Source organism: Chiloscyllium plagiosum, unplaced genomic scaffold (assembly GCF_037043375.1).
Source record: "Chiloscyllium plagiosum isolate Xiang-an unplaced genomic scaffold, Cpla_swu_hap1 HiC_scaffold_42, whole genome shotgun sequence".
NCBI classification, from domain to species: Eukaryota; Metazoa; Chordata; class Chondrichthyes; order Orectolobiformes; family Hemiscylliidae; genus Chiloscyllium; species Chiloscyllium plagiosum.
This window is the reverse complement of record NW_028270180.1, coordinates 33,396,933-33,423,550: the sequence shown is the minus strand read 5'-3', so window position 1 is coordinate 33,423,550 and position 26,618 is coordinate 33,396,933. Positions and strand designations below refer to the sequence as shown.

The 26,618-nt window shown below is 45.7% G+C and overlaps 1 protein-coding gene across 2 annotated transcripts in view; it reads right to left on the bottom strand.

Moving 5' to 3' along the window:
- cib2 (calcium and integrin binding family member 2) overlaps nt 1-26,618 on the bottom strand; it is a 290,432-nt gene that overhangs the window by 44,244 nt on the left and 219,570 nt on the right. For both annotated transcript variants that reach the window (XM_087981963.1, XM_043680152.2), the window contains exon 3: nt 1,834-1,945. In XM_087981963.1, coding sequence (XP_087838089.1) covers nt 1,834-1,923 — 90 coding nt within the window. In that variant the 5' untranslated portion in view covers nt 1,924-1,945. The remainder of the gene's footprint in view (nt 1-1,833; nt 1,946-26,618) is intronic.

Sequence of the window (26,618 nt, the reverse complement as noted above, 5' to 3'; positions counted from 1 at the left end):
AGTTAGGAGCTCACTGTATTGGTTGTAATGTAATAGCATGGACTGAGAATTGGTTAACACATAGAAGACTGTTAGTGTTTGGTCTATTAGTCAGAATTGGTTGGTCTTTGAATGATTGCTTCTATATAAAAATAGATGGGAGGACATAAGGAATCTCCTAGGGCAGAGAGATAAGTTGTAAGTGTACAAAATCTCAGCAAATGTAGTCAAATGTAGGGAAGTGTGAGGTCATACACTTTGGTAGGAAGACTCAAATAGCAGACCACTATTTAAATGAAGACACTCCAAAGAAACGCAGCTTCTCGCTGTCCTTCACATTCCTCAGTCAATTATACAGTGTATAAGACTACTTATTGGACCTTGTTCTCTAGATGCACCTCATTGTTTGACACAATTTTTTTAAAATTAGCATCTTCTTCAACCAATGTCATATCACATGAGTCTGTCTCGGATCTTCAGACTTTCTAACTAAATCAATGGGTGAAGCTTAGTGCTAGTATTGTGGGTTCAGTCCACTGGTTTGAGAACTGATGAGAAATACATGTTTCTCTCCTGGGGGTACCTATTGAAATTTAAATTCAGATCTATGGGCAGTGTCAGCCTTGCAGGGGACTGATGCCTGGGTCATACAGAATCCCATCCCCAAGACTGGATGACCTAGCAAATGCCAGCTGTTCTACAATGTGTTGTACAATGCCAGCAGTGTGCCACCAGGAACCATACTGTGCTTCAAATTCACACAGGCCTTCACCACCCACTATGGCTGGATCCTTGTAGGTAGTGAGGGTGGGCTGGGGTGTTGAGGGAGGGGTCTGTGTGCGGACTGCAGAGATGTGAGGCAGGGTGGGAGCATTTTAAAGGCAAGGATGGGGACAGGAAGCATCTTTCGGGGTGCAGTGCCACCCTTCCTGATGTTGGGACTGTCAGAATCACAGAATATTAAAACCGGCATAAGGGGGAAACCATCTTGCCTGCACCAATACATTAAACAAGCATCATTACTTAATGCCAATCTCACGCTTTGTTCCCATACCCTTGAATACTAACTTTATCCAGAGACACCCTCTTGAATGTCTAAAACAGGCAGTGAGTGCATTTGAAGAATGAGCCTCTGGCCCGTGGAGCCATTGGCAAATTGAGCAAATGTGAGTTTTCTGGAAACAGGAAAGAGAGACCCATATCAGTGTGGGAGAACAGTCCCTAAACTCCAGTAATCTCAACAATGGTGTGCTCTGAGTGCCACTAATTAGCTTGTGGTCATGTTCCCTGTATCTGTCCATTCCCACCTGACAAAATAGCAGATGGTTTTCCAGCTGGTGGGAACGATCTACCCAATCTCTCTGACCCAGCGTCACCAGCTACATGGAACCACTCCAAGGTCCATCATTCCAAGTGATTATCTGTCAGTCCTGACAATATGAAGCTTGGAAGTGGGGGTGTGGGGGTGCATCTTCAGGTGCACTGATAGGGTCCCTACTTGTGTGCGAAAGAAGTGTGTCTTGACAGATTGTTTTAAAACCAATGAAAGCTCAACACTTTGTCTTAGATTCTCTTCTCAGTGCAGTCTCAGCCTACAACACTCTTTCTAATACATCAGCCTTGCACTGAGTGCTCAATGTCCATCTGATTACTATTAATAAAAATATACCTCTCCATTACATGCAACATTCTGCCTATAATTTCTACCTTGTTAAATGAGAAAAAAATAACAGACATTACTTGCTTGGCTAAGCTTACATTACCCTGTTCAATTACATAAACATCCCATTGTGAAATATGTTCTGTGTTTAACAATGAGTGGAGTTGCTTACACAGCTCTCCCCATTCCCGTACCTTTAGCTCAGGCATGTTTGTTATGAGTTGAATTGGAATTTTGACATCTGGCTCGTTCGTATAGTCCATTGGCACTATGTGTGGGGCCATCTCGTGGTATCTACCATGCAACCTGCAGAGAAACCAAAGGCAAGCTTAGAGAACCTTGACCATGTCTGTGTTCATTTGCAATTTGGCTCAGAGGCCTTGCCTGATTTCATTCACAGTACATCTTGTTCTGTGCTCTGTAACCACTGAAGCTGGCATTGTTCTGCAGGGTCTTTAATCTTATCTTTCTTCTATAACTGAGTCTCAGGACAGGGCAGGTGTCAACAAAGTAAATCAGAATCTTTAGGGAAGTATTTTTGCATCTCCAAGTGGAACTTGAGTGGGAGCAGCAGCTAAGGTAAGACAGTTTGTTTTAAAATTACTTACCGGTAGCGGGCAGCGGTGTTTTTTTTTCTCTCTTTACAGAAAGAGCGGGAGCAGCAGGGGGAAGTGACGAAGACCAGAGGGGCAGCCGGGAAGGAAAGCAGTGAGTATAAATACTCACCCTTCAACGCCAACGGTCACTTTGAGTGCGAGCAGCAGCTAAGGTAAGACAGTTTGTTTTAAAATTACTTACCGGTAGCGGGCAGCGATGTTTTTTTTTCTCTCTTTACAGAAAGAGCGGGAGCAGCAGGGGGAAGTGACGAAGACCAGAGGGGCAGCCGGGAAGGTTTTTTTTCCCTTTAAAAGCGCGCAAGCTGAGGATGTTAGGCAGACTTTCAGGGAGCTAGGTTGGAAGCTCAAAGTTAGAACGAACAGAGTTGTTGTCTCTGGTTTGTTACCCGTGCCACGTGATAGAGAGTCGAGGAATAGGGAGGGAGAACAGTTAAATGCGTGGCTACAGGGACGGTGCAGGAGGGAGGGATTCCGGCATTTGGATAACTGGGGTTCTTTCTGGGGAAGGTGGGACCTCTATAAACAGGATGGTCTGCACCTGAACCTGAGGGGCACCAGTATCCTTGGTGGGAGGTTTGCGAGTGCTCTTGGGGGTGGTTTAAACTAACTCTGCAGAGGCATGGGAACCCAGACTGTAGCTTTAGGGTGCAGGACCTGGAGTGTAGGGAGGTTAGGAACACGGCATCAATTTCAAAGGAGGGTGCCTGTAAACAGGAAAGTGGTTTGAAGTGTGTATACTTCAATGCAAGAAGTATACGAAATAAGGTAGGTGAACTTGCAGTGTGGGTTGGTACCTGGGACTTCGATGTTGTGGCTATTACGGAGACATGGGTAGAACAGGGACAGGATTGGCTGTTGCAGGTTCCAGGGTTTAAATGTTTTAGTAGGGTCAGAGGTGGGGGTAAAAGAGGGGGAGGTGTGGCATTGCTTGTCAAAGATAGTATTACAGCTGTGGAAAGGACGATGGATGAAGACTCGCCATCTGAGGTAGTTTGGGCTGAGGTTAGGAATAGGAAAGGTGAGCTCATCCTGTTAGGAGTTTTTTACAGGCCTCCCAAATAGTCCTAGAAACGTAGAAGAAAGGATTGCGAGGATGATTCAAGAGAAGAGTGAAAGTAATAGGGTGGTTGTTATGGGGGCTTTAACTTTCCTGATATTGATTGGGAAAGCTATAGCTCAAGTTCGTTAGATGGGTCAGTGTTTGTCCAATGTGTGCAGGAGGGTTTCCTGACACAATATGTAGATAGGCCAACAAGAGGTGAGGCCATACTGGTTTTGGTTCTGGGTAATGAACCAGGCCAGGTGTTAGAATTAGAGGTAGGTGAGCACTTTGGGGACAGTGACCACAATTCGGTGACTTTTACTCTAGTGATGGAGAGGGATAAGTGTGCACTACAGGGCAAGAGTTATAGCTGGGGGCAGGGAAATTATGATGCGGTGAGGCATGACTTAGGATGTGTGGCTTGGAAAAGTAAGCTTCAAGGCAAGGGCGTAATTGATATGTGGAGCTTGTTCAAGGAGCAACTATTGAGTGTCCTTGATAAGTATGTACCCGTCAGGCAGGGAGGAAAGGGTCGTGTGAGGGAGCCGTGGTTTAATAAGGAATTGGAATCCCTTGTTAAAGGGAAGAGGGCGGCCTATGTAAAGATGAGGCGTGAAGGTTCAATTGGGGCGATTGAGAGTTATAAGGTAGCCAGGAAGGACCTGAAGAGAGAGCTAAGAGCAGCAAGGAGGGGACATCAAAGGTCCTTAGTTGGTAGGATTAGGGAAAACCCTAAGGCTTTCTATAGGTATGTCAGGAATAAAAGAATGACTCGGGTAGGAATAGGTCCAGTCAAGGATAGTAGTGGGAAGTTGCGTGTGGAGGCTGAAGAGATTGGGGAGACACTGAAGGTATACTTTTCGTCAGTATTCAATCAGGAACAGGACATTGTTGTCAATGTGAGTACTGAGTCACAATTAAGTAGAATGGATGGCTTTGAGGTATGTAGAGAAGAGGTGTTGGAAATTCTGGAAAGGGTGAAAATAGATAAGTCCCCTGGGCCTGATGGCATTTATCCTAGGATTCTCTGGGAAGCAAGGGAGGAGATTGCAGAGCCATTGGCCTCGATTTTTATGTCCTCGTTGTCTACAGGAGTAGTGCCAGAAGATTGGAGGCTAGCAAATGTGGTTCCCTTGTTCAAGAAGGGGAGTAGGGATAACCCTAGTAACTATAGGCCGGTGAGTCTCACTTCTGTTGTGGGCAAAGTCTTAGAGAGAATTGTAAGGGATAGGATTTATGAACATCTGGATAGGAATAATGTGATCAAGGATAGTCAGCATGGTTTTGTGAAGGGCAGGTCGTGCCTCACAAACCTTATTGAATTCTTTGAGAAGGTGACTAAGGAGGTGGACGAGGGGAAAGCGGTAGATGTGGTGTATATGGATTTTAGTAAGGCGTTTGATAAGGTTCCCCATGGTAGACTACTGCAAAAAATACGGAGGTATGGCATTGAGGGTGAGTTGGTGGTTTGGATTAGGAGTTGGCTGGCTGGAAGAAGACAGAGGGTAGTAGTGGATGGCAAAGGTTCATCTTGGAGTGCCGTTACTAGCGGTGTTCCGCAAGGATCTGTTTTGGGACCATTGCTGTTTGTCATTTTTATAAATGACCTGGAGGAGGGGTTAGAAGGTTGGGTGAGCAAGTTTGCGAATGATACGAAAGTCGGAGGAGTTGTAGACAGTGAGGAAGGATATGGCAGGTTACAGCGGGATATAGATAAGCTGCAGAACTGGGCAGAAAGGTGACAAATGGAGTTCAATGTAGCTTAGTGTGAGGTGATTCACTTTGGTAAGAGTAATAAAAAGATGGGGTACTGGGCTAATGGTCGGATACTTGGTAGTGTGGATGAGCAGAGGGATCTTGGTGTCCATGTACACAGATCTTTGAAAGTTGCCACCCAGGTAAATAGTGCGGTGAAGAAGGCATATGGCGTACTGGCTTTTATTGGTAGAGGAATTGAGTTCCGGAGTACTGAGGTCATGTTGCAGTTGTATAAGACTCTGGTGCGACCGCATCTGGAGTATTGTGTGCAGTTTTGGTCGCCATATTATAGGAAGGATGTGGAGGCACTGGAACGGGTGCAGAGGAGGTTTACCAGGATGTTGCCTGGTATGGTAGAAAAATCGTATAAGAAAAGGCTGAGGCACTTGGGGTTGTTTTCATTGGAGAAAAGAAGGTTTAGGGGTGACTTGATAGAGGTGTACAAGATGATTAGGGGTTTAGATAGGGTCGACAGTGAGAATCTTTTTCCACGTATGGAGTCAGCTATTACAAGGGGGCATAGCTTTCAATTAAGGGGGGGTAGGTATTGGACAGATGTTAGGGGTAGGTTCTTTACTCAGCGAGTCGTGAGTTCATGGAATGCCCTGCCAGTAGCAGTGGTGGACTCTCCCTCATTATGGGCATTTAAGCGGGCATTGGATAGGCATATGGAGGATAGTGGGCTAGTGTAGGTTAGGTGGGCTTGGATCGGCGCAACATCGAGGGCCGAAGGGCCTGTACTGCGCTGTATTCTTCTATGTTCTATGTTCTTTCAGTGCTTGTACTGACTTTTATTGCATTTCCATGTTTACACTCAGCCCCTTTGCCACATTGCACATGTCACTGAAATGTTTGATATGTAGACATTTGTCTCACTTTTAAGTGAATTTGTTTACACCTATGTTCAAGGTTGATCAAATTTAAAGGGATACCTCTGCAGTGAGCTCTTGAAGCATCTCAGTTGGATGTGATCTCATTGTCCAGGAACTGAGGCATCATAAGACCACCTACCAGTGTGCTGTACATGGCTCTGAGAGGGTTAAAACCCAATTGCGTGCAATGTGCACCGCTATACACAAGAACTAGAAGACAGATGTAAGGTTTGATTGTTCTCAACAATCTACAATAATACAAATTATATTCAAGTAAATTGTGGCAAAGCAATAAATAGCATTATCATTTACTAAACAAAACATTTCTAACAGTCAAGATATGAATATTGCTGAGAAAGAATACATTTAATGAAGCTTTTTCTTGCACTCATCAGGACAATTCACAAAAATACCATTGTTAAGGGGAACAACATTTCCATATTGAATGAGAAGGGACTACTGATTGATTGGCAAGTGGTCTCTGATTGTTCTCCACGGCAATGTCACAACCAAGAGCATGTACATCAACTCAGTAAAATAGGTGACAGCCATTTTCTGATTCCTTCTTCAATGCCCTGAGCAATCAGAGTCAACCTGCCTGCCTAAACTGAAACAAAACTTGGCACTCAACTGCCAGTCATCACCTAACAGGTACATTCTCCATGGCAATACCTCTACAAATCAGAATCCAATTACCAAACACTTAACGCACACTTCTCATTCAGAGTAAGTGGTTTTCCCCCTTTATCTCAGTATGTCTTGTGAAGTGTCCTGATGACAGGGTAGCTAGTCAATTGGATACAAAATTGACTTAAGGATAGGAGACAGAGGGTGGTGGTGGAGGGTCGTTTTTGTTCTGGGGGCCTATGACCAGTATTGTGCTGCAAAGATCAGAGCTGGGTCCACTGCTTTTTATCATTTACATAAATGATTTGCAATTGAATATAAGTGGTATGATCAATAAGTTTACAGATTACACCAAAATTGATGGTGTAGTGGAAAGTGAAGAAGGTTATCTCAGAACAACGGAACCTTGATCAGATGGGTCCATGGCAGGTGGAGTTTAATTTAGATAAAAGTAAGGTGTTGCATTTTGAGAAGCCAAATCTGGGCAGGATTTATACAGTTAATGGTAGGGCCCTGGAGTGTTGCCAAACAAAGAAACCTAGGGGTGCAGGTGCATAGTTCCTTGAAAGTGGAGTCGCAGATTGACAGGATAGTGAAGGTGGCATTTGGTACACCTACCTTCATTGGTCAGTGCACTGAGTAAAGGAGTTGGGAGTTCATATTGCAGCTGTACAGAGCATCGGTGAGGCCACTTTCAGAATACTGCATCCAATTCTGGTCTCCATCCTATAGTGAAGCTATTGTTAAACATGAAAGGATTCTTTACTCAGAGGGTAAAGGTATGGAATGCTTTGCCTGCAACAGTAGTAGATTCGCCAACTTTAAGTACATTTAAGTCGTCATTGGACAAGCATATGGACATACATGGAATAGTGTAGGTTAGATGGGCTTCAGATTGGTATGACAGGTCGGCGCAACATCGAGGGCCGAGGGGCCTATACTGCGCTGTAATGTTCTATGTTCTATGATTCAAAAATGATTTACAAGGATGCTGCCAGGATTGGAGGATTTGAGCTACAGGGAGAGGCTGAATAGACTGGGGTTCTTCTTTCCCTGGAGTATCGGTGGCTGAGACATGACCTTATAAAGGTCTTTTTCCCAGGGCAGGGGAATCCCAGGGCAGAGGGCAAAGGTTTAAAATGAGAGGAGGAAGATTTAAAAAGGACCTTAGAGGGTAACTTTTTCATGCAGAGGGTGGTACATATAAGGGACTAGCTGCCAGAGGAAGCACAAATTGCAACATTTAAAAGTCTTCTGGATGGGTGCACAAATAGGAAGGGTACATTAATCAGTTTAGGATATCTGGTCGGCATGGAACGAGTTGGACCGAAGGGTCTGTTTCCATGATGTATATCTCTATGATTCTATGACAGGAAGACAAAAAAACTTCAACAAATTATTTTCAGCATTATACATAACACTTCTAGTTAGACCAGAAAAGTGGATGTGGGTGGCACGGTGGCACAGTGGTTAGCACTGCTGCCTCACAGCGCCAGAGACCCGGGTTCAATTCCCGCCTCAGGCGACTGACTGTGTGGAATTTGCACGTTCTCCCCGTGTCTGTGTGGGTTTTCTCCGGGTGCTCCGGTTTCCTCCCACAGTCCAAAGATGTGCAGGTTAGGTGAATTGGCCATACTAAATTGCCCGTAGTGTGAGGTTAGGGGTATGGGTGGGTTGCGCTTCGGCGGGTCGGTGCGGACTTGTTGGGCCGAAGGGCCTGTTTCCACACTGTAAGTAATCTAATCTAATCTAATCAAATTGTAATCTAATCTAATTCTCATCTACCACTCAATTAGTTCAGACTTGAAGGAACACACACACACACACAATGATGTGGCACTGTTGGCTGAGTTAACAACTGAAGAGGAGGAGGATTCAAGAGGCATGAGAATAAGGAGTAAAGCTGAACAACTACTTAGATCTAGTTACTCACATGCACTGAAGGACTTTGACAGGTTGAAATGAAGACAAACACTGCTTTAAAAGAAACAACAGCTCACAGGAACCAATTAAACTGACTTCAGGCAAGAATAAATAAGGGCTTAAAAATGTGTTGTTAGAAAAGCGCAGCAGGTCTTCCAGCAACAAATTTTAAAGCTCTGATCCCCAGCATCTGCAGTCCTCACTTTCTCCTAGTTAAGAATAAATAAGGCCCAATGTTTTAAAATGCATAACAGAATGAAATATGCAGAGACCCATGGGGAAAACAAGGGTAAACCTTCTTATATAGTGCGTGGTATTGACCTGGAATTCACCAGTCGAGAAGGAAGGTGGGAGCAGAGACAATGAATAATTTTAAAAGGTAATGGAAGGGGTACGTAATGGAAATAAACAGGATCCAGTTGGGGAGTGAGACTGACTGGATTATTTGACAGAGGGCCAACATGAATGCAGTAGCCTTCCTCCTTTGCTGCCAGAAATAACTTTATGACTGTATGTATTTTAAAACAGATATGAGAAGGGAAGCCCCAAGATAACTTATTTATGTCCTTCCTTTATATAAGCAGTGATACCTCATATCCTTAATAAATATAAAGGAGGAATATTTAACTGTGCGCTCTGCACCATGTTCCCTGGGTATATTTACCTGGTACCAGGCTGACTGATGTCATTTTATTGGTGGCTTGTTTTTCTGTCACAGAGGAGGTGGGTTGATTGGTTATGTCATTTGGCTTGATAACTAGTGAGTAGTGGAGAATACAGCCATGGATTCAATCCTCCATACAGACTGCACAAAGTTAAAAATCACACAACACCAGGTTAGAGTCCAACAGGTTTAATTGGAAGCACTAGCTTTCCAAGCGCTGCTCCTTCATCAGGTGGTTGTGGAGTGCAAGACACAGAATTTATAGCAAAAGTTAACAGGAGCTGAAAAAATACGCCATGTTCTACTCAGCCTGCAATACATTATCAATGAGGATGAGCACCTCGCCAAGACCTTCCCCACGCCTCCACTTCTTACATTTAAGCAACCACCAAACTTCAAAAAGATCATTATTCATAGCAAACTGCCTGGCTTTCAGGACAACTCCATGTAACCTTGTCAAGGTAGACGCTGCAAGATGTGTCAGAGTGTGGACATGGATACCACAATTACGCATGGGCACACCTCTCACCATGTACGTGGCAGGTACTCATGCGATTCAGCCAACATTGTCTATCTCATACGCTACAGGCAAGTATGCCATGAGGCATGGTACACTGGTGAGACTGAGCAGACACTATGGCAACAGATGAATGGGCACCGCACAACAATTCCCTCCCAGTCGGAGAACACTTCAGTGGTCCGGGACATTCGACCTCGGACCTTCAGGTGACCATCCTTCAAGGCGGACTTCGGGACAGGCAACGAAAAGTGGCCAGGCAGAGGCTGATAGCTAAGTTCCATACTCATAGGGATGGCCTCAACCGGGACCTTGGGTTCATATCACACTACAGGTGACCCCATTGCACTATACACCACACAGACCATCCTAAACACACACACACACACACACACACACACACACACACACACACACACACACACACACACACCCCTCTCTCACAGACTTGTACCCATTTATATTCACACACATGCACCCACTCTCTCACACACTCACAACTCCGCCCCCCCCCCCCCCCCCCCAACACACACACGTATACATATGAGTTTGTGGGGTGAATTTGTACTTGCAGAGTTACATTTACTTTGCTAAAAAAACTGCATGAATCCATGTGAGATTTTGTAATTTCATTTTTTTAGATTAGAATCAGTCTAAACATTGTGGCACACACAGTATCACACAAGGGAGCTCACATCTTCAATCCATTATCTGGGCTGACAGACTCCAATTGTTAAAGTTCACTTGAGAATGTAACTTTGAGAATGTAAAAAAAAGTTTTGCTGTTTACATATGAAAGAACTGAAACCAACATGGTCATTCTAACAGATGAGAGACTTAACAAACAATCCAGATCTTTTTCAACATATAATTTCAGTTACATCACACTGTAAACCTTTGCTATAAATTCTGCACCTTACAATCTTATTCTCCACAACCATCTGATGAAGCAGCAGCACTCTGAAAGCTAGTGCTTCCAATTAAACCTGTTGGACTATAACCTGGTGTTGTGTGATTTTTAACTTTGTACACCCCAGTCCAACACGAGCATCTCCAAATCATACAGACCGTCACAGTTCAAAAGGCTCTATCTCCTTATCTCACCCATTGCTTGTGGAACTGGTGCCCTAAAGCTCAAAATAACCAATTGTCTTTCTTGAATGGGAGAGAAGCTCCTGGTCTGTCATGGACTGCAGCTTGTTATATATGTTCCCTTTCTGTCATAGAGAAAGTCTGAGACATCAGTGATGCATTTATAAGAAGAGAAAAGACTAGACTTCCTAAAGTGTCCGTGCTTAAAACCTCTGTTATTCAGACTTCAACCCATTCAGACTTCACCATTGAAAGCATACTATCTGGATGCATCATGGCTTGGTATAACAATTGTTCTCCCCAGGACCGTAAGAAACTACAGAAAGTTGTGAACACAGCGCAGTCAATCAAGCAAGCCAACCTTCCGTCCATTGACTCCATCTACATTTCTCTATCCCTCAGAATGGCAGCCAGCATCAAAGACCCTTGTTCGTCAGGCATAAGATACAAAAGCTTAAACACACGTACCAACAGGTTCATGAACAGCTTCTTCCCTGCTGTAAATAGACCCCTCATCTTCAGCCTAGGAACCCTCCAACCACACGGGATGAATGTAGATTTCTCCAGCTTCCTAATTTCCCCTCTCCCCCACCTTGTCTCAGTCCCAACCCCCGGATTCAGCACTGCCCTCTTGACCTACAATCTTCTTCCCGACCTCTCTGCACCCACCCCCTCTCCAGCCTATCACCCTCACCCTCACCTCCTTCCACCTATCGTATTCCCAGCGCCCCTCCCCCAATTTCCCTCCCCCCTACCTTTTATCTCAGCCCGCTTCTCACACCAGCCTCATTCCTGAAGAAGGGCTTATGCCCGAAACATTGATTCTCCTGCTCATCGGATGCCGCCTGCCTGCTGTATTTTTCCAGCACCACATTATTCAACTGTTATCCAGCATCTGCAGTCCTCACTTTTTCAAATCTAATATTGATCTTGCTTCCGTGCACCTTCTTTGCAGCCATAACTTTGTATTCCTCACTCTGTTCTATCGCCCAATGATTTTTGTATGGTATGATCTGCCTGTACGGCACACAAAACAAAATGCTTCACTGTACTTGGGTACATGTGATAATAATAAATCAAATCAAGCTTTGGTACATCTCATACCATCTCTTAACAGTGACAAAACTGATTCAGCAATTGGATTTTTCTGCACCAGATGGTGTGAGGCAGCAATTTTGCTGTTGGGAGATACAGAGAACACAGTCCAGTGATAGCTGTTGTGGAATCTGATCACAAGTCAGTTAATATCAACCACTAATGAATGCTTTAGACATGTTAAGCAGAGCAAACTGCATTTGGTAGACTTTCTTCCTACTGGTATCAATGTAGTTCAATGGATATCATTACCCTTTGTAGTTAGAAGATTGTGGGGTCAAGCCCCCACTTGAACTCCATGAGCATGCACCCAATTTTCACTCCCAATGCAGTAATGAAGGAGCTCTGCACGGTCAGAAGAGCTGATTTCACACCCAGCATACTTGTTCAGATGGTAAGAATATTCATTGTGTATTTGAAGATCAGGAAGTTTATTTGATATTCGCACCGGCACTTGTCCTTTAAAGCCATCAATAAACAAATGCAGCTGTTCAAGATGGCAGCACACCACTAGCCAGTGAAGCCAATATCCCATGAATAAATTTTGACAAATCTGAAACACTCACTGCATACAAATATTTTTCACCCAGCCACCTCTCATTCTTTCTCTAATCCCTTTAAATTCCACCAATGTGTATAATTTCTCCCTATCTACTCGGCCGAAACCTCTCATGATTTTGAATACCTGAACATCTCTCCTATCAAACCTCTCCTCTTTAATCAAATGTTTGGTCATATGTTCTGATTTCTATTGAGATGTGCTATACAAATACAAGCTGTTGTTGTAGATTTGCAGCATACACCTAGAATTAGGCTGGTGTAGATCAGGATTTTTCTGTAGAGACCCTCAGACCCCTGAACCCATTTCCAACATGAGGAAGTTCTTCCCAGGAAATCTGCCCTTTCCCTTCCACACAAAATCCTGATCGTTTAGAGGTTCAAAGGAACAGTCTGGATTTTCTAATACTTCCTTTTCCCTGATGAGGCCGAGTGTGTCACAATATCATGGCCTTATTGAGATTCCTCCTCACTGTGGCACTGATGCCAAGATGGTGATTACTTTCAGAACACACTGTATCACTGGGTCCTGCAATTTCCCCTTTCCAGATAGCAGTAACCTGCTTCCTAATGGAGCTCTCTGTAAGTATAAGCACAGACACATTTACCAGAACCATCCATTCTTTTTAATGAATCGTCATTATTACACTTAACACTCTTTTCTCATTGCAAGGGGCTGGCTTCACACCAGTTTAGGAGATTGATTACTCCTGACAAGTGAATGAATTGTCACAGCAAAGCAGATTTACAGCTTTGTATTGCTGTTGATTCAAATGAATTCGCCCTCAGTCTTCTGCAGGTGCCCTCTGTGTATCTGTTTGGACATGAAATAGTTCCGTTATAGATGGTGCAGAAAGGGGGCAGAATCCAGCTCTGAAAACGTTGGGAGGTTAGATCTATTTGAGTCATAGTATCCCTTCAGTGTGGAAAGAGGCCTTTCAGCTTATCAAGTTGGCACTGACCTTCTTAACAGCATTATAACCAGACCCACCCCCACACCTTATCCCTGTAACCCCACATTTCCCATGGCTAATCCACCTGCCACCGGCCTCTCCACCTCTGATTACATTCTGCTGTGCATTGCAGATATCCATTTTTCTAAACTCTGCATTGATCCCTGCCTGGGAACAGGAAGGCTGAAGGCTTGTTGATTGAATGGTGAATTGCAGAATGCAGAGTGAGCTCACTATGGTGAATTGTGGGCACTGCACTGCACTGCCAAAACGTTGCTTTTCTCTAATACATCTGAATAATTTAACCTAGTCTCTGGACATGGAAAAAGAACCTAACCATTCAGTCCCTCAAGGCTATTCTTCCAATTTAAATAATCTTTGGCTGTTTTGTGCCTCAATTGCATGAAGTCAACTTGGTTCAAATTCGAAATCCTTGATTGCACACATCTGTCCCACCATCCCAACAAATAGCATTCAATCTCAGTCTCAATGCTTCAACTGCCTTGTTATGAAGTGTCACAATAGTCCACTTATTGTCCATCTCCCCATCAGAGAGAATAGTGTCTCCTTATCCACGCTATTGAATTCTTTATCATATTACACTCTTTGATCAAATCACACTCTCAACCTTCTCCACTTGGGCAACAGAAGATATATTTATGCATTCTGTTCCCGTGATTTAAGCTTATTGCATCTAGAACTGGAAGATTTCCATCGCCAAACAAGGACGAGCCAACTGTTCTCAACCTGAATTGCAAAAAGTCATTTGTCAACTGCTCGAAGCTGCAAGAATTGAGCCCTCGATAAATCATGGGGAAAGAACTACATCTAAATCTTGTTGCACATTTAGTGTCAATGCCATGGGGGTGGGGTAAAAGGCAGCGCAATTGCGGCCTAAGCTGTTACCATAGTGATATGAGTCCCACGGGAAGTGGAAGTGTGCATACAATTTTACTGGAGAGGAACGATGTAATCTTCATGCTCCAGCTGTTACATATAACCCACTAATACTTTCTTCATCTTAGCATGATTTGAATGGAGCATGCAGAAAATTTTACAGCCCAGAAATCTGCTATCCAGCTGCTGAGCCCCTCTCAATTCCCCTTATCTCAGTCCATCCACAAATCCTCCTGTTCCTTTCTCCAGGTGCTTATCCAGTTTCCCCTTAAATATCTCAGGGGTGACTCAGTGAGCCATAAGGCTCTGTGAATTGTGCTCCAAAGACCTGGATGTCCAATAAACTTCATCACAATCCTGCAAATGTTTCATGATGACAAAACTCCAACTGTCTTGAGTGGGGAATCTGAAACAATCACTTTCACAATCCAAGCAAAGTTTACACCTGACAGTGGTTCTTCGTCTCATCATGGAGCAACTGCCCTTTGATTATGGGCTTAAGTACAGCCCTGGTGAAAATTCATTGAACTCAATTTGCCTCTACGAAGAGGCTGAACTAGCTCCCATAGACCTACACAACCTACAGTATGCAGATGACTGCAGTGTTATTGTCCACTCTGTACTAGATTTACAACCCATTCCCTGACTATTGGAGTGCTACAGGGATCAGTGCTGGGACCACAATTATTTAGAATGTATTCATAGATTGGATGACAGAAGCGGCTGCACTGTAGCCACATTTGTAGTTGATACAAAAATAGGTGGGAAGACAAATGGTGAGGATGTCATAAATAATGTAGGATGGCTATAGACAGGATAAGTGAGTGGGAAAAATCTCGGCAGATGGAATATTATGTGGGGAAAGGTGAGGTTATGCACTTTGGCACGAAGAAAAAGAGATCTGAATATTATTTAAATGGCAAAGACTGCAGAAAGCTGCATCACAGTCTTGGGATTTGGGAGTTCAAAGTTTGGGAGAAGATTTGTAGCTCGGGGGCTCGTTGTTGTGGTTCTGTTTGCCGAGCTGGGAATTTGTGTTGCAGACGTTTCGTCCCCTGTCTAGGTGACATCCTCAGTGTTTGGGAGCCTCCTGTGAAGCGCTTCTGTGGTGTTTCCTCCGGCAAATCACTATAAATGCTGGAGGAAACATCACAGAAGCGCTTCACAGGAGGCTCCCAAACACTGAGGATGTCACCTAGATTTGGGAATCTTTGTAGGAAAATCACAAAAAGCTAGCATCCAAGTTCAGCAGGTAACAGGAAAGGCAGATGTTGGCCTTTATTTCAAAGGACATAGCACATAAAAAATAGGGAAATCTTGTGAAAATGATACAAGGCACGGGTTAGACCACAGCTGGGATAATGAACAGTTTTGGTCCCCTGAGGGAATACATAGTGGCATTGGAGACAGTACAGAGAAGGTTCATTAGGGCTGATTCTGGAGGTACAGGAATTCTCTGCTGAGGAGAGATGGAGTAGCTTGCGCCTTTACTCACTGAAGTTTAGAAGAGTGAGAGGCAAAATACTGCAGATGCTAGAAATTTGAAACAAACATGGAGAATGCTGGAGCATCTCAGTATGTCTGGCACCATTCGTGGAGAGAGAAACAGAGTCAATGTTTCAACTCCGGTATGATTGGTCTTCGGGAAATTCTTAGGGGACATGACAGGGTAGATATTGAGAGGTTGTTTCCCCATGTGGGAGAGCCCAAGACAAGAGGGCATAATCTGAGTAAGAAATTGCCCAGTTAGGATAGAGGTGATGAGGAATTCCTTCTCACCACAGCTAAAGAATCTGTGGAATTCTTATCACACAGGGTTTCTGAGGCTGGGTCATTAAGCATAAAGCTGTGATAGACAAATGCTTAACCCATAAGGGAATCAAGGGTTATGGAGGAAAAGGTAGGAAAGTGGAGTTGAGGATTATCAAACATGATCTCAATGGACGGCAGAGCAGATTTGATAGGTTGAATGGCCTATTTCTGCTCCAGTGTCTTATGATCTTCCAGTCTCACAACCTCATCAATTGCACATACAAGAGACTTGGTCTTCCTAAGAATGTAGCCAGAACAAAACTGATATCAACCCACACCTTGTCAGTTCCACCTCTCATATTCCAGTGTCTCTCCTTCAATATACAGTCTATGTTCAGCATTTCCCATACCTTGGTAGTCACTTCTCTCAAAAGACTACATTAACTGATCCAATAGTGAATCAGTTGCGCCAGCTCAGTTTTCTACAAACTACAGCAGCAGTTTTTTGACAAAGACTTCCACAAGTCATGTAAAGTCCTCATGAACACAATAGTTGTCATCATCCCACCACTGTACTATAATGAGACCCAGACTGCCAGCCAGCCTGCCTCAGGGCCTCCATCCGTGCAGGAAATTTCAATGTGTCTGTGACTTATGACCCCTAACCAACTCGCATCAATTAAAACATCTTGGCAGTTAGTTTTGGCCGACCCTTTGAATGGACTCATATGGAAAGACTGTGTGTTAATCAGACGTAACGGAGGTTTTTGAAGAGTGTTTGAGTGGAAACATTGAATAAAACAACTTTGCACTGTTGGCGAATTAGCAGCAAGAATATTAATACACATCAACCGATTGCAAACACCAATCTGACCAATCAGCAGTCATCTCCTTCATCAGTGCTGCTCATTACTCCAGGGAATGGGTAGAGAATGCTGCCCAAAACATTGAGGCCTATCAGTTCTTCTCAGGAAATCTTTTAGTGTTAATGACTGCTTTGCTCAGAGCTAATCTGACAAGGTGTAACCATTAAATCATCTCAGTCAATGCTACCATATTTTTGTTGATAGGTCAGCCTTCAGCACATTATCCAAGGCTGAATTGCTCATTATCATAATTTAAACACATCGACAAGAGAGACAGTTGCCAATTGGCACAATGTCCAAGGAGCAGATGATACAGGCTTCAATCATCCCTTGTCAGAAGATGAGTAGCGTGCTCCCCAGCCTACACTGGCACATTTTATAATGGGCAAGGACTGAAGAAGAGAGATTTTGAGAGGTAATCTGGAAAAGGTGGAATACCCTGTACAGATGGAGAAAGAAACCAGCTTATCACTTTTTAAAAAATGGATTCAGGGGACATGGGCATCGCTGGCTGGGCCATCATTTATTGCTTATCCCTAGTAAGGAGATGCAGGGTTATGGGGAGGAGGCAGGGGGAGAGAGTTGAGAAACATGTCACCCATGATCGAATGGGACAGCCAGCTCAATGGGTCAAATGGCCTAATTCTGCTTCTGAATCACATGGTCCAAGGTCTTTCCCTTGAGAAGGTGGTGGTGAGCTGCCTTCATCAGCCACTATAATCCATATGCTGCAGGTAGACACACAATGCTGTTCTGGAGGGAATTCCAGGTATTTGACTCAGCAACACTGAAGGAATGTGAGATATTTCCATATCAGGACGGTAAGTGGCTTGACAGGAACTTGCAGGTGGTGGTGTTCCCATGATCTGCTGCCCTTGTCCTTGGAGGTGGAAATGGGTGTGAGTTTGGAAGATGATGCCTAAGGACCTGGTAGATAATACACAGCTGCCACTGAGCACTGGTCGTGGAGGGAGTGAATGGTTATGGGTGTGGTACCAAACACTGTCTTAGTGGCTACTTTGTCCTGAATGGTGCTAAGCGTCTTAAATGTTGTTGGAGCTGCACTCATTCGAGCAAGTGGGGAGAATTCCATCACACTTCTGATTTCTATTCTGTTGATAGATGGTAGACAGACTTTGGCAAGTCAGAAGGTAAGCTACACACTGCAAGATTCCTAGCCTCTGACTTGGTCCTGCTGCCATAGTATCATAGAATCCCAATACTGCAGAAGCAGGCCATCCAGCCTAACAAGTCCACACCAACCCTCCAAAGACTAACCCACGCAAGCCCATTCCCCTACCCTATTACATTTATCCGGGACTAATTTTCCTAACCTACACATCTCTGAATACTACGGGGAATTTAGCATGGCCAATTCATCGAACCTGCACATCTTTGGACTGTGGGAGGAAACTGGAGCATCCGGAGGAAACCCATATAGACATGGGGAGAATGTGCAAACTCCACACAGGCAGTCGCCCAAGGTCCCTGGCATGGAAAGCAGCAGTGCAAACCACTGAGCCACTGTATTTATAAGACAGATCCATTACAGTTTCCAGTCAATAGCATACCCCAGAATGTTGAGAGAGGAGGAATCAGTGACGGTAACACCATTGAATGTGAAGGCCAGTTGGTTAGATTCTCTTTTATTGGACATGGTCTTTGACTGTATTTGTGCAGAACAAATGTTACTTTTCAGCCAAACCAGGATATTGTCCAGGTCTTTGTGCATTTGAACATGGAGTCCTTACAGTATCTTATGTGTCCTGAATGGTGTAGAATATTTTGCAATCTTAAGGACTGTATGTTGGAGTGGTGAGAGGAGAAGATCCCGCTGCTCTCCGCTTCTGCTCATCCCCTCATTATCTTGAACCATCCCAGCACATCCCACTCCTTCACCACTCACAGCTTACCCTCTCTTCCTGCAGCTCCCCAGCACACAGTCCCATCACTTGTTATCCCTTTGCCTGGTCACACCTTCTCATCACTTTCACTCTACACAGAGTGAAGGACCCAAAGCCAGGGGTGCATGACCCAGTGCTCTCATTCTACTCCGATTCGGATATTACAGAGGAAACTCAGCCAAATGCCTTGGAAACACGGCATAGGACCATCGCAAGGTAACGCACTGTCACACCGCACAGCACTGTCACACCTACAGCATTGTCACACTGCACAGCACTATCACACTGCACAGCACTGTCACACCGCACAGCACTGTCACACCTACAGCATTGTCACACTGCACAGCACTATCACACTGCACAGCACTGTCACACCTACAGCACTGTCACACCGCACAGCACTGTCACACCTACAGCACTGTCACACTGCACTGCACTGTCACACCGCACAGCAATATCGCACCGTACAGCAATATCACACTGTACAGCACTGTCACACCGCACAGCAACATCACAACGTACAGCACTGTTACACCGAACAGCAATACCACACCGCACAGCACTGTCATACCGCACAGCACTGTCATACCGCACAGCACTGTCACACCGCACAACACTATCACACTGCACAGCACGATCACACCGCACAGCATTATCACACCGTACAGCACTATCCCACCATACAGCACTATCACACCGCACAGCACTGTCACACCGCACAGCACTATCACAACGTACAGCAATATCACACCGTACAGCACTATCACACCTACAGCACTGTCACACCACATAGCACTGTCACACCACACAGCAATATCACACCGCACAGCATTGTCACACCGCACAGCACTATCATACCGTACAGCACTATCACACTGCACAGCAATATCAAACGGGACAGCACTATCAAACTGTACAGCATGATCACACTGCACAGCAATATCACACCGCACAGCACGATCACACCGCACAGCAATATCACACTGCACAGCACTATCACAACGTACAGCACCATCACACCGCACAGGAATATCACACCGCACAGCAATATCACACAGCATAGCACTGTCACACCGCACAGCACTGTCACACCTCACAGCAATATTACACCTCACAGCATTATCACACCGTATAGCACTATCCCACCGTACAGCACTATCACAACGTACAGCAATATTACACCGCACAGCACTGTCACACCACACAGCAATATTACACCGCACAGTATTGCCACACCGCACAGCACTATCACACCATACAGCACTATCACAACCTACAGCACGATCCCACCGTACAGTACTATCCCACCGTACAGCACGATCACACCGCACAGCGATATCACACTGCACAGTACTATCACACCGTACAGCAATATCACACCGTACAGAAATTACACTTTACAGCACTGCATTGCCACATCGCACAGCACTATCACACCATACAGCACTACCACAACCTATAGCACGATCCCACCGTACAGCACTATCACACCTCACAGCACTGTCATACCCCACAGCACTATAACACCTCACAGCAATATCACACCATACAGCACTATCACACCTCACAGCACTATCATACCCCACAGCACTGTCATACCCCACAGCACTATAACACCTCACAGCAATATCACACCATACAGCACTATCACAACCTACAACACGATCCCACCATACAGCACTATCCCACCGTACAGCACGATCACACCGCACAGCGATATCACACTGCACAGTACTATCACACCGTACAGCAATATCACACCGTACAGAAATATTACACCATACAACAATATCACACCACACAGCAATATTACACCCTACAACAATATCACACCGCACAGAAATATTACACCATACAGCAATATCACACCGTACAGCACTGTCACACCGCAAAGCACTGTCACACCGCAGAGCACTGTCACACCGTACAGCACTGTCACACCGCAGAGCACTGTCACACCGCAGAGCACTGTCACACCGTACAGCACTGTCACACCGCAAAGCACTGTCACACCACACAGCACTATCACACTGCACAGTACTATCACACTGTACAGCAATATCACACCGTACAGAAATATTACACCATACAGAAATATCACACCGCAAAGCACTGTCACACCACACAGCACTATCACACTGCACAGTACTATCACACTGTACAGCAATATCACACCGTACAGAAATATTACACCATACAGAAATATCACACCGCAGAGCACTGTCACACCGTACAGCACTGTCACACCGCAAAGCATTGTCACACCACACAACACTATCACACCACACAGCAGTGTCACACCGCACAGCACTGTCACACCACAAAGGAATATCACGCCGCACTGCCATATCACACCTCACAGCAATATCACACCGCACAGCACTATCACAACGCACAGCACTGTCACACCGCAAAGCACTATCACACCTCACAGCACTGTCATACCCCACAGTACTGTCATACCCCACAGCACTATAACACCTCACAGCAATATCACACCATACAGCACTATCACAACCTACAACACGATCCCACCATACAGCACGATCACACCGTACAGAAATTACACTGTCAGCACGATCACACCGCACAGCAACATTACACCCTACAGTAATATCACACCGCACAGAAATATTACATCATACAGCAATATCACACCACAGAGCACTGTCACCCCATACAGCACTGTCACACCGCACAGCCCAGCCACACCACACAGCACTGTCACACCGCACAGCCCAGTCACACCGCAAAGCACTGCCACACTGTACAGCACTATCACACTGCACAGTACTATCACACTGTACAGCAATATCACACCATACAGAAATATTACACCATACAGCAATATCACACCGCAGAGCACTGTCACACCGCACAGCAGTACCACGCCGCACAGGAATATCACGCCGCACAGGAATATCACACAGCACAGCAATATCACACCATACAGCATGATCACACCACACAGGAATATCACATCGTACAGCATTATCACACCGCACAGCAATATCACACCGTACAGCATATCACACCGTACAGAAATATCACTTCGTACAGCATTAACACACCGCACAGCAATATCACACCATACAGCACGATCACACCGCACAGAAATATCACACCGTACAGAAATATCATACCGTACAGCACTATCACATCGTACAGCATTAACACACCGCACAGCAATATCACACCGCACAGTAATATCACACCGCACAGAAATATCACACCATACAGAAACATCACACCGTACAGCATTGTCACACCGCACAGCAATATCACACCGTACAGCACTGTCACACCGCACAGCAATATCACACCGCACAGCAATATCACACCGCACAGCACTATCACACCGTACAGCACTATCACACTGCACAGCACTACCACACCGTACAATAATATCACACCGTACAGCACAGTTGCACTGCACAGCAATACCAGGCCGCACAGGAATATCACGCCGCACAGGAATATCACGCCGCACAGGAATATCACACCGCACAGCAATTTCACACCGTACAGCAGCATCACACTGCACAGGAATATCACACTGCACAGCACTATCACACCGCACAGCACTGTCACACCGTACAGGAATATCATACTGCACAGCAATATCACACCGCACAGCACTGTCACACCATACAGCACGATCACACCGCACAGGAATATCACACCGCACAGCAATACCACACCATACAGCACTATCACAACGTACAGCACGATCACACCGCACAGCACTGTCACACCACACAGAAATATCGCACCGTACAGCAATATCACACCATACAGCACTGTCATTCCACACAGCACTGTCAGACCACACAGCAATATCACACCGCACAGAAATATCACACCGTACAGCAATATCACACCGCACAGCAATATCACACCGCACAGCACTGTCACACCGCACAGCAATATCACACCGTACAGCACGATCACACCGCACAGCACAGGCACACTGCACAGCACTATCACACTGCACAGCACTGTCACACCGCACAGCACTATCACACCACACAGCACTGTCACACTGCACAGCACTATCACACTGTATAGCAATATCACACCGCACAGCACTGTCACAATGCACAGCATTATCACACTGCCCAGCAATATCACACCATACAGCACAGTCACATCACACAGCACTATCACACTGCACAGCACTATCACACCGCACAGCAATATCACACCGCACAGCAATATCACACTGCACAGCACTATCACACCATTCAGCACGGTCACACCGCACTGCCATATCACACCACACAGTACTTCACGCCACACAGCACAATCACACTGCACAGCAATATCACACCGAACAGCAATATCACACCGCACATCAATATCACACCGAACAGCAATATCACACCGTACAGCAATATCACACCGTACAGCACTATCACACCGTACAGCAGTACCACACTGCCCAGCAATATCACACCATACAGCACAGTCACACCACACCGCACTATCACACCGCACAGCAATATCACACTGCCCAGCAATATCACACCATGCAGCCCTGTCACACTTTACAGCAATATCACACCACACAGCACTATCACACCGCACAACACTATCACACCACACAGCACTACCACAGCACACAACACTGTCACACCGTACAGCACTATCACACCACACAACACTATCACACCACACAGCACGATCACAGCGCACAATACTGTCACACCGCACAACAATATCGTACCGTACTGCACTGTCACACCACACAGCACTATCACACCACACAGCAATATCACACCGCACAGCAATATCACACCGCACAGCACTGTCACACTGCAAAGCACTATCACACCGTACAGCAGTACCACACTGCCCAGCAATATCACACCATCCAGCACAGTCACACCACACAGCACTATCACACCGCACAGCAATATCACACTGCCTAGCAATATCACACCATACAGCACACAGCACTATCACACCGCACAGCAATATACACTGCCCAGCAATATCACACTGCATAGCACTGTCACACCGCACTGCACTGTCACACCGCACAGCAATATCACACTGCCCAGCAATATCACACCATACAGCACAGTCACAGCACACAGCACTATCACACCGCATAGCACCATCACACCGCACAACAATATCACACCGCACAGCACTATCACACCGCATAGCACTGTCACACTGCACAACAATATCACACCGCACAGCACTATCACACCGCACGGCAATATCACACTGTACAGCATAGTCGCACTGCACAGCAATACATGAATATCACGCTGCACAGGAATATCACACCGCACAGCAATATCACACCGTACAGCCCCATCACACTGCACAGGCATATCACACCGTACAGCACAATCACACCATACAGCACGATCACACCGCACAGTAATATCACACAGCACAGCACTATCACACCACACAGCACGATCACACCGCACAGGAATATCACACCGCACAGCAATATCGCACCGTACAGCATTATCACACCGTACAGCAATGTCACACCGTACAGCACTATCACAACGTACAGCACGATCACACCACACAGCAATATCACACCGCACAGAAATATCACACCGTACAGAAATATCACGCCGTACAGCAATATCACATCGTACAGCACTGTCACACCGCAGAGCACAATCCCACCGCACAGCACTATCACACCGCACAGCAATATCATACCGCACAGCACAATCCCACCGCACAGCACTATCACACCGCACAGCAATATCACACCTACAGCACAATCCCACCGCATAGCACTATCACACCGCACAGAAATATCACACCTACAGCACTATCACACCGCACAGCACTGTCACACCGCACAGCACTATCACACCACACAGCACTATCACACCGCATAGCACTGTCACACTGCACAACAATATCACATCGTACAGCACTGTCACACCGCACAGCACTGTCACACCTACAGCACAACACTATCACACTGCACAGCAATATCACACCGCACAGCACTATCACACCACACAGCACTTTCACACCGTACAGCACTGTCACACCGCACAGCAATATCACACCACACAGCACTATCACACCGCACAGCAACATCACACCGTACAGCACTGTCACACCGCACAGCACTGTCACACCTCACTGCAATATTACACCTCACATCATTATCACACCATATAGCACTATCCCACCGTACAGCACTATCACAATGTACAGAAATATATCACACCGCACAGCAATATCACGCCGCACAGCACTATCACACCTACAGCACTATCACACCGCATAGCACTGTCACACCGCACAGCACTGTCACGCCGCACAGCACTGTAACACCGCACAGCACTATCACACCGCACAGCACTATCACAATGTATAGCAATATCACACCGTACAGCACTGTCACACCTACAGCACTATCACACCGCACAGCATTGTCACACCGCACAGCACTATCATACCGTACAGCACTATCACACTGCACAGCAATATCACACGGCACAGCACTATCAAACCGTACAGCACGATCACACCTCACAACAATATCACACCACACAGAACTATCACAACCTACAGCACGATCACACCGCACAGCAATATTATACCCTACAGCAATATCACACCGCACAGAAATATTACACCATACAGCAATATCACACTGCAGAGCACTGTCACACCATACAGCACCGTCACACCGCACAGCCCGGTCAACCGCAAAGCAGTGCCACACTGTACAGCACTATCACACTGCCCAGCAATATCACACCGCAAAGCACTGACACACTGCACAGTACTATCACACCGTACAGCAATATCACACCGTACAGAAATATTACACCATACAGAAATATCACACCGCAGAGCACTGTCACACCGTACAGCACTGTCACACCACACAGCACTATCACACCGCACAAAACTATCTCACCACACAGCACTATCAAATTGCACAGCACTGTCACACCGAACAGCAATATCACACCGCACAGCCCTGTCACAGCGCATAGCAATATCACGCTGTACAGCACAATCACACCACACAACACTGTCACACCGCACAGCACTATCACACCGTACAGCAATATCACACCGTACAGCACAATCACACCGCACAGCAATATCACACCGCACATCAATATCACACCGTACAGCAATATCACACCGCACATCAATATCACACCGTACAGCAATATCACACCGTACATCAATATCACACCACACAGCACTATCACACCGTACTGCAATATCACACCGTACAGCAATGTCACACCGTACAGCACTATCACAACGTACAGCACGATCACACCACACAGCAATATTACACCGCACAGAAATATCACACCGTACATAAATATCACACCACACAGCAATATCACACTGCACAGCACTATCACACTGCACAGCACTATCACACCGCATAACACTGTCACACTGCACAACAATATCACACCGCACAGCACTGTCACACCGCACAGCACTATCACACCACACAGCACTATCACACCGCACAGCAATATCACACCGCACTTCAATATCACACCACACAGCACTATCACACCATACTGCAATATCACACCATACAGCAATGTCACACCGTACAGCACTATCACAACGTACAGCACGATCACACCACACAGCAATATCACACCGCACAGAAATATCACACCGTACAGAAATACCACACCGCACAGCAATATCACACTGCACAGCACTATCACACCACACAGCACTATCACACCGCATAACACTGTCACACTGCACAACAATATCACACCGCACAGCACTGTCACACCACACAGCACTGTCACACCGCACAGCACTATCACACCACACAGCACTATCACACCGCAT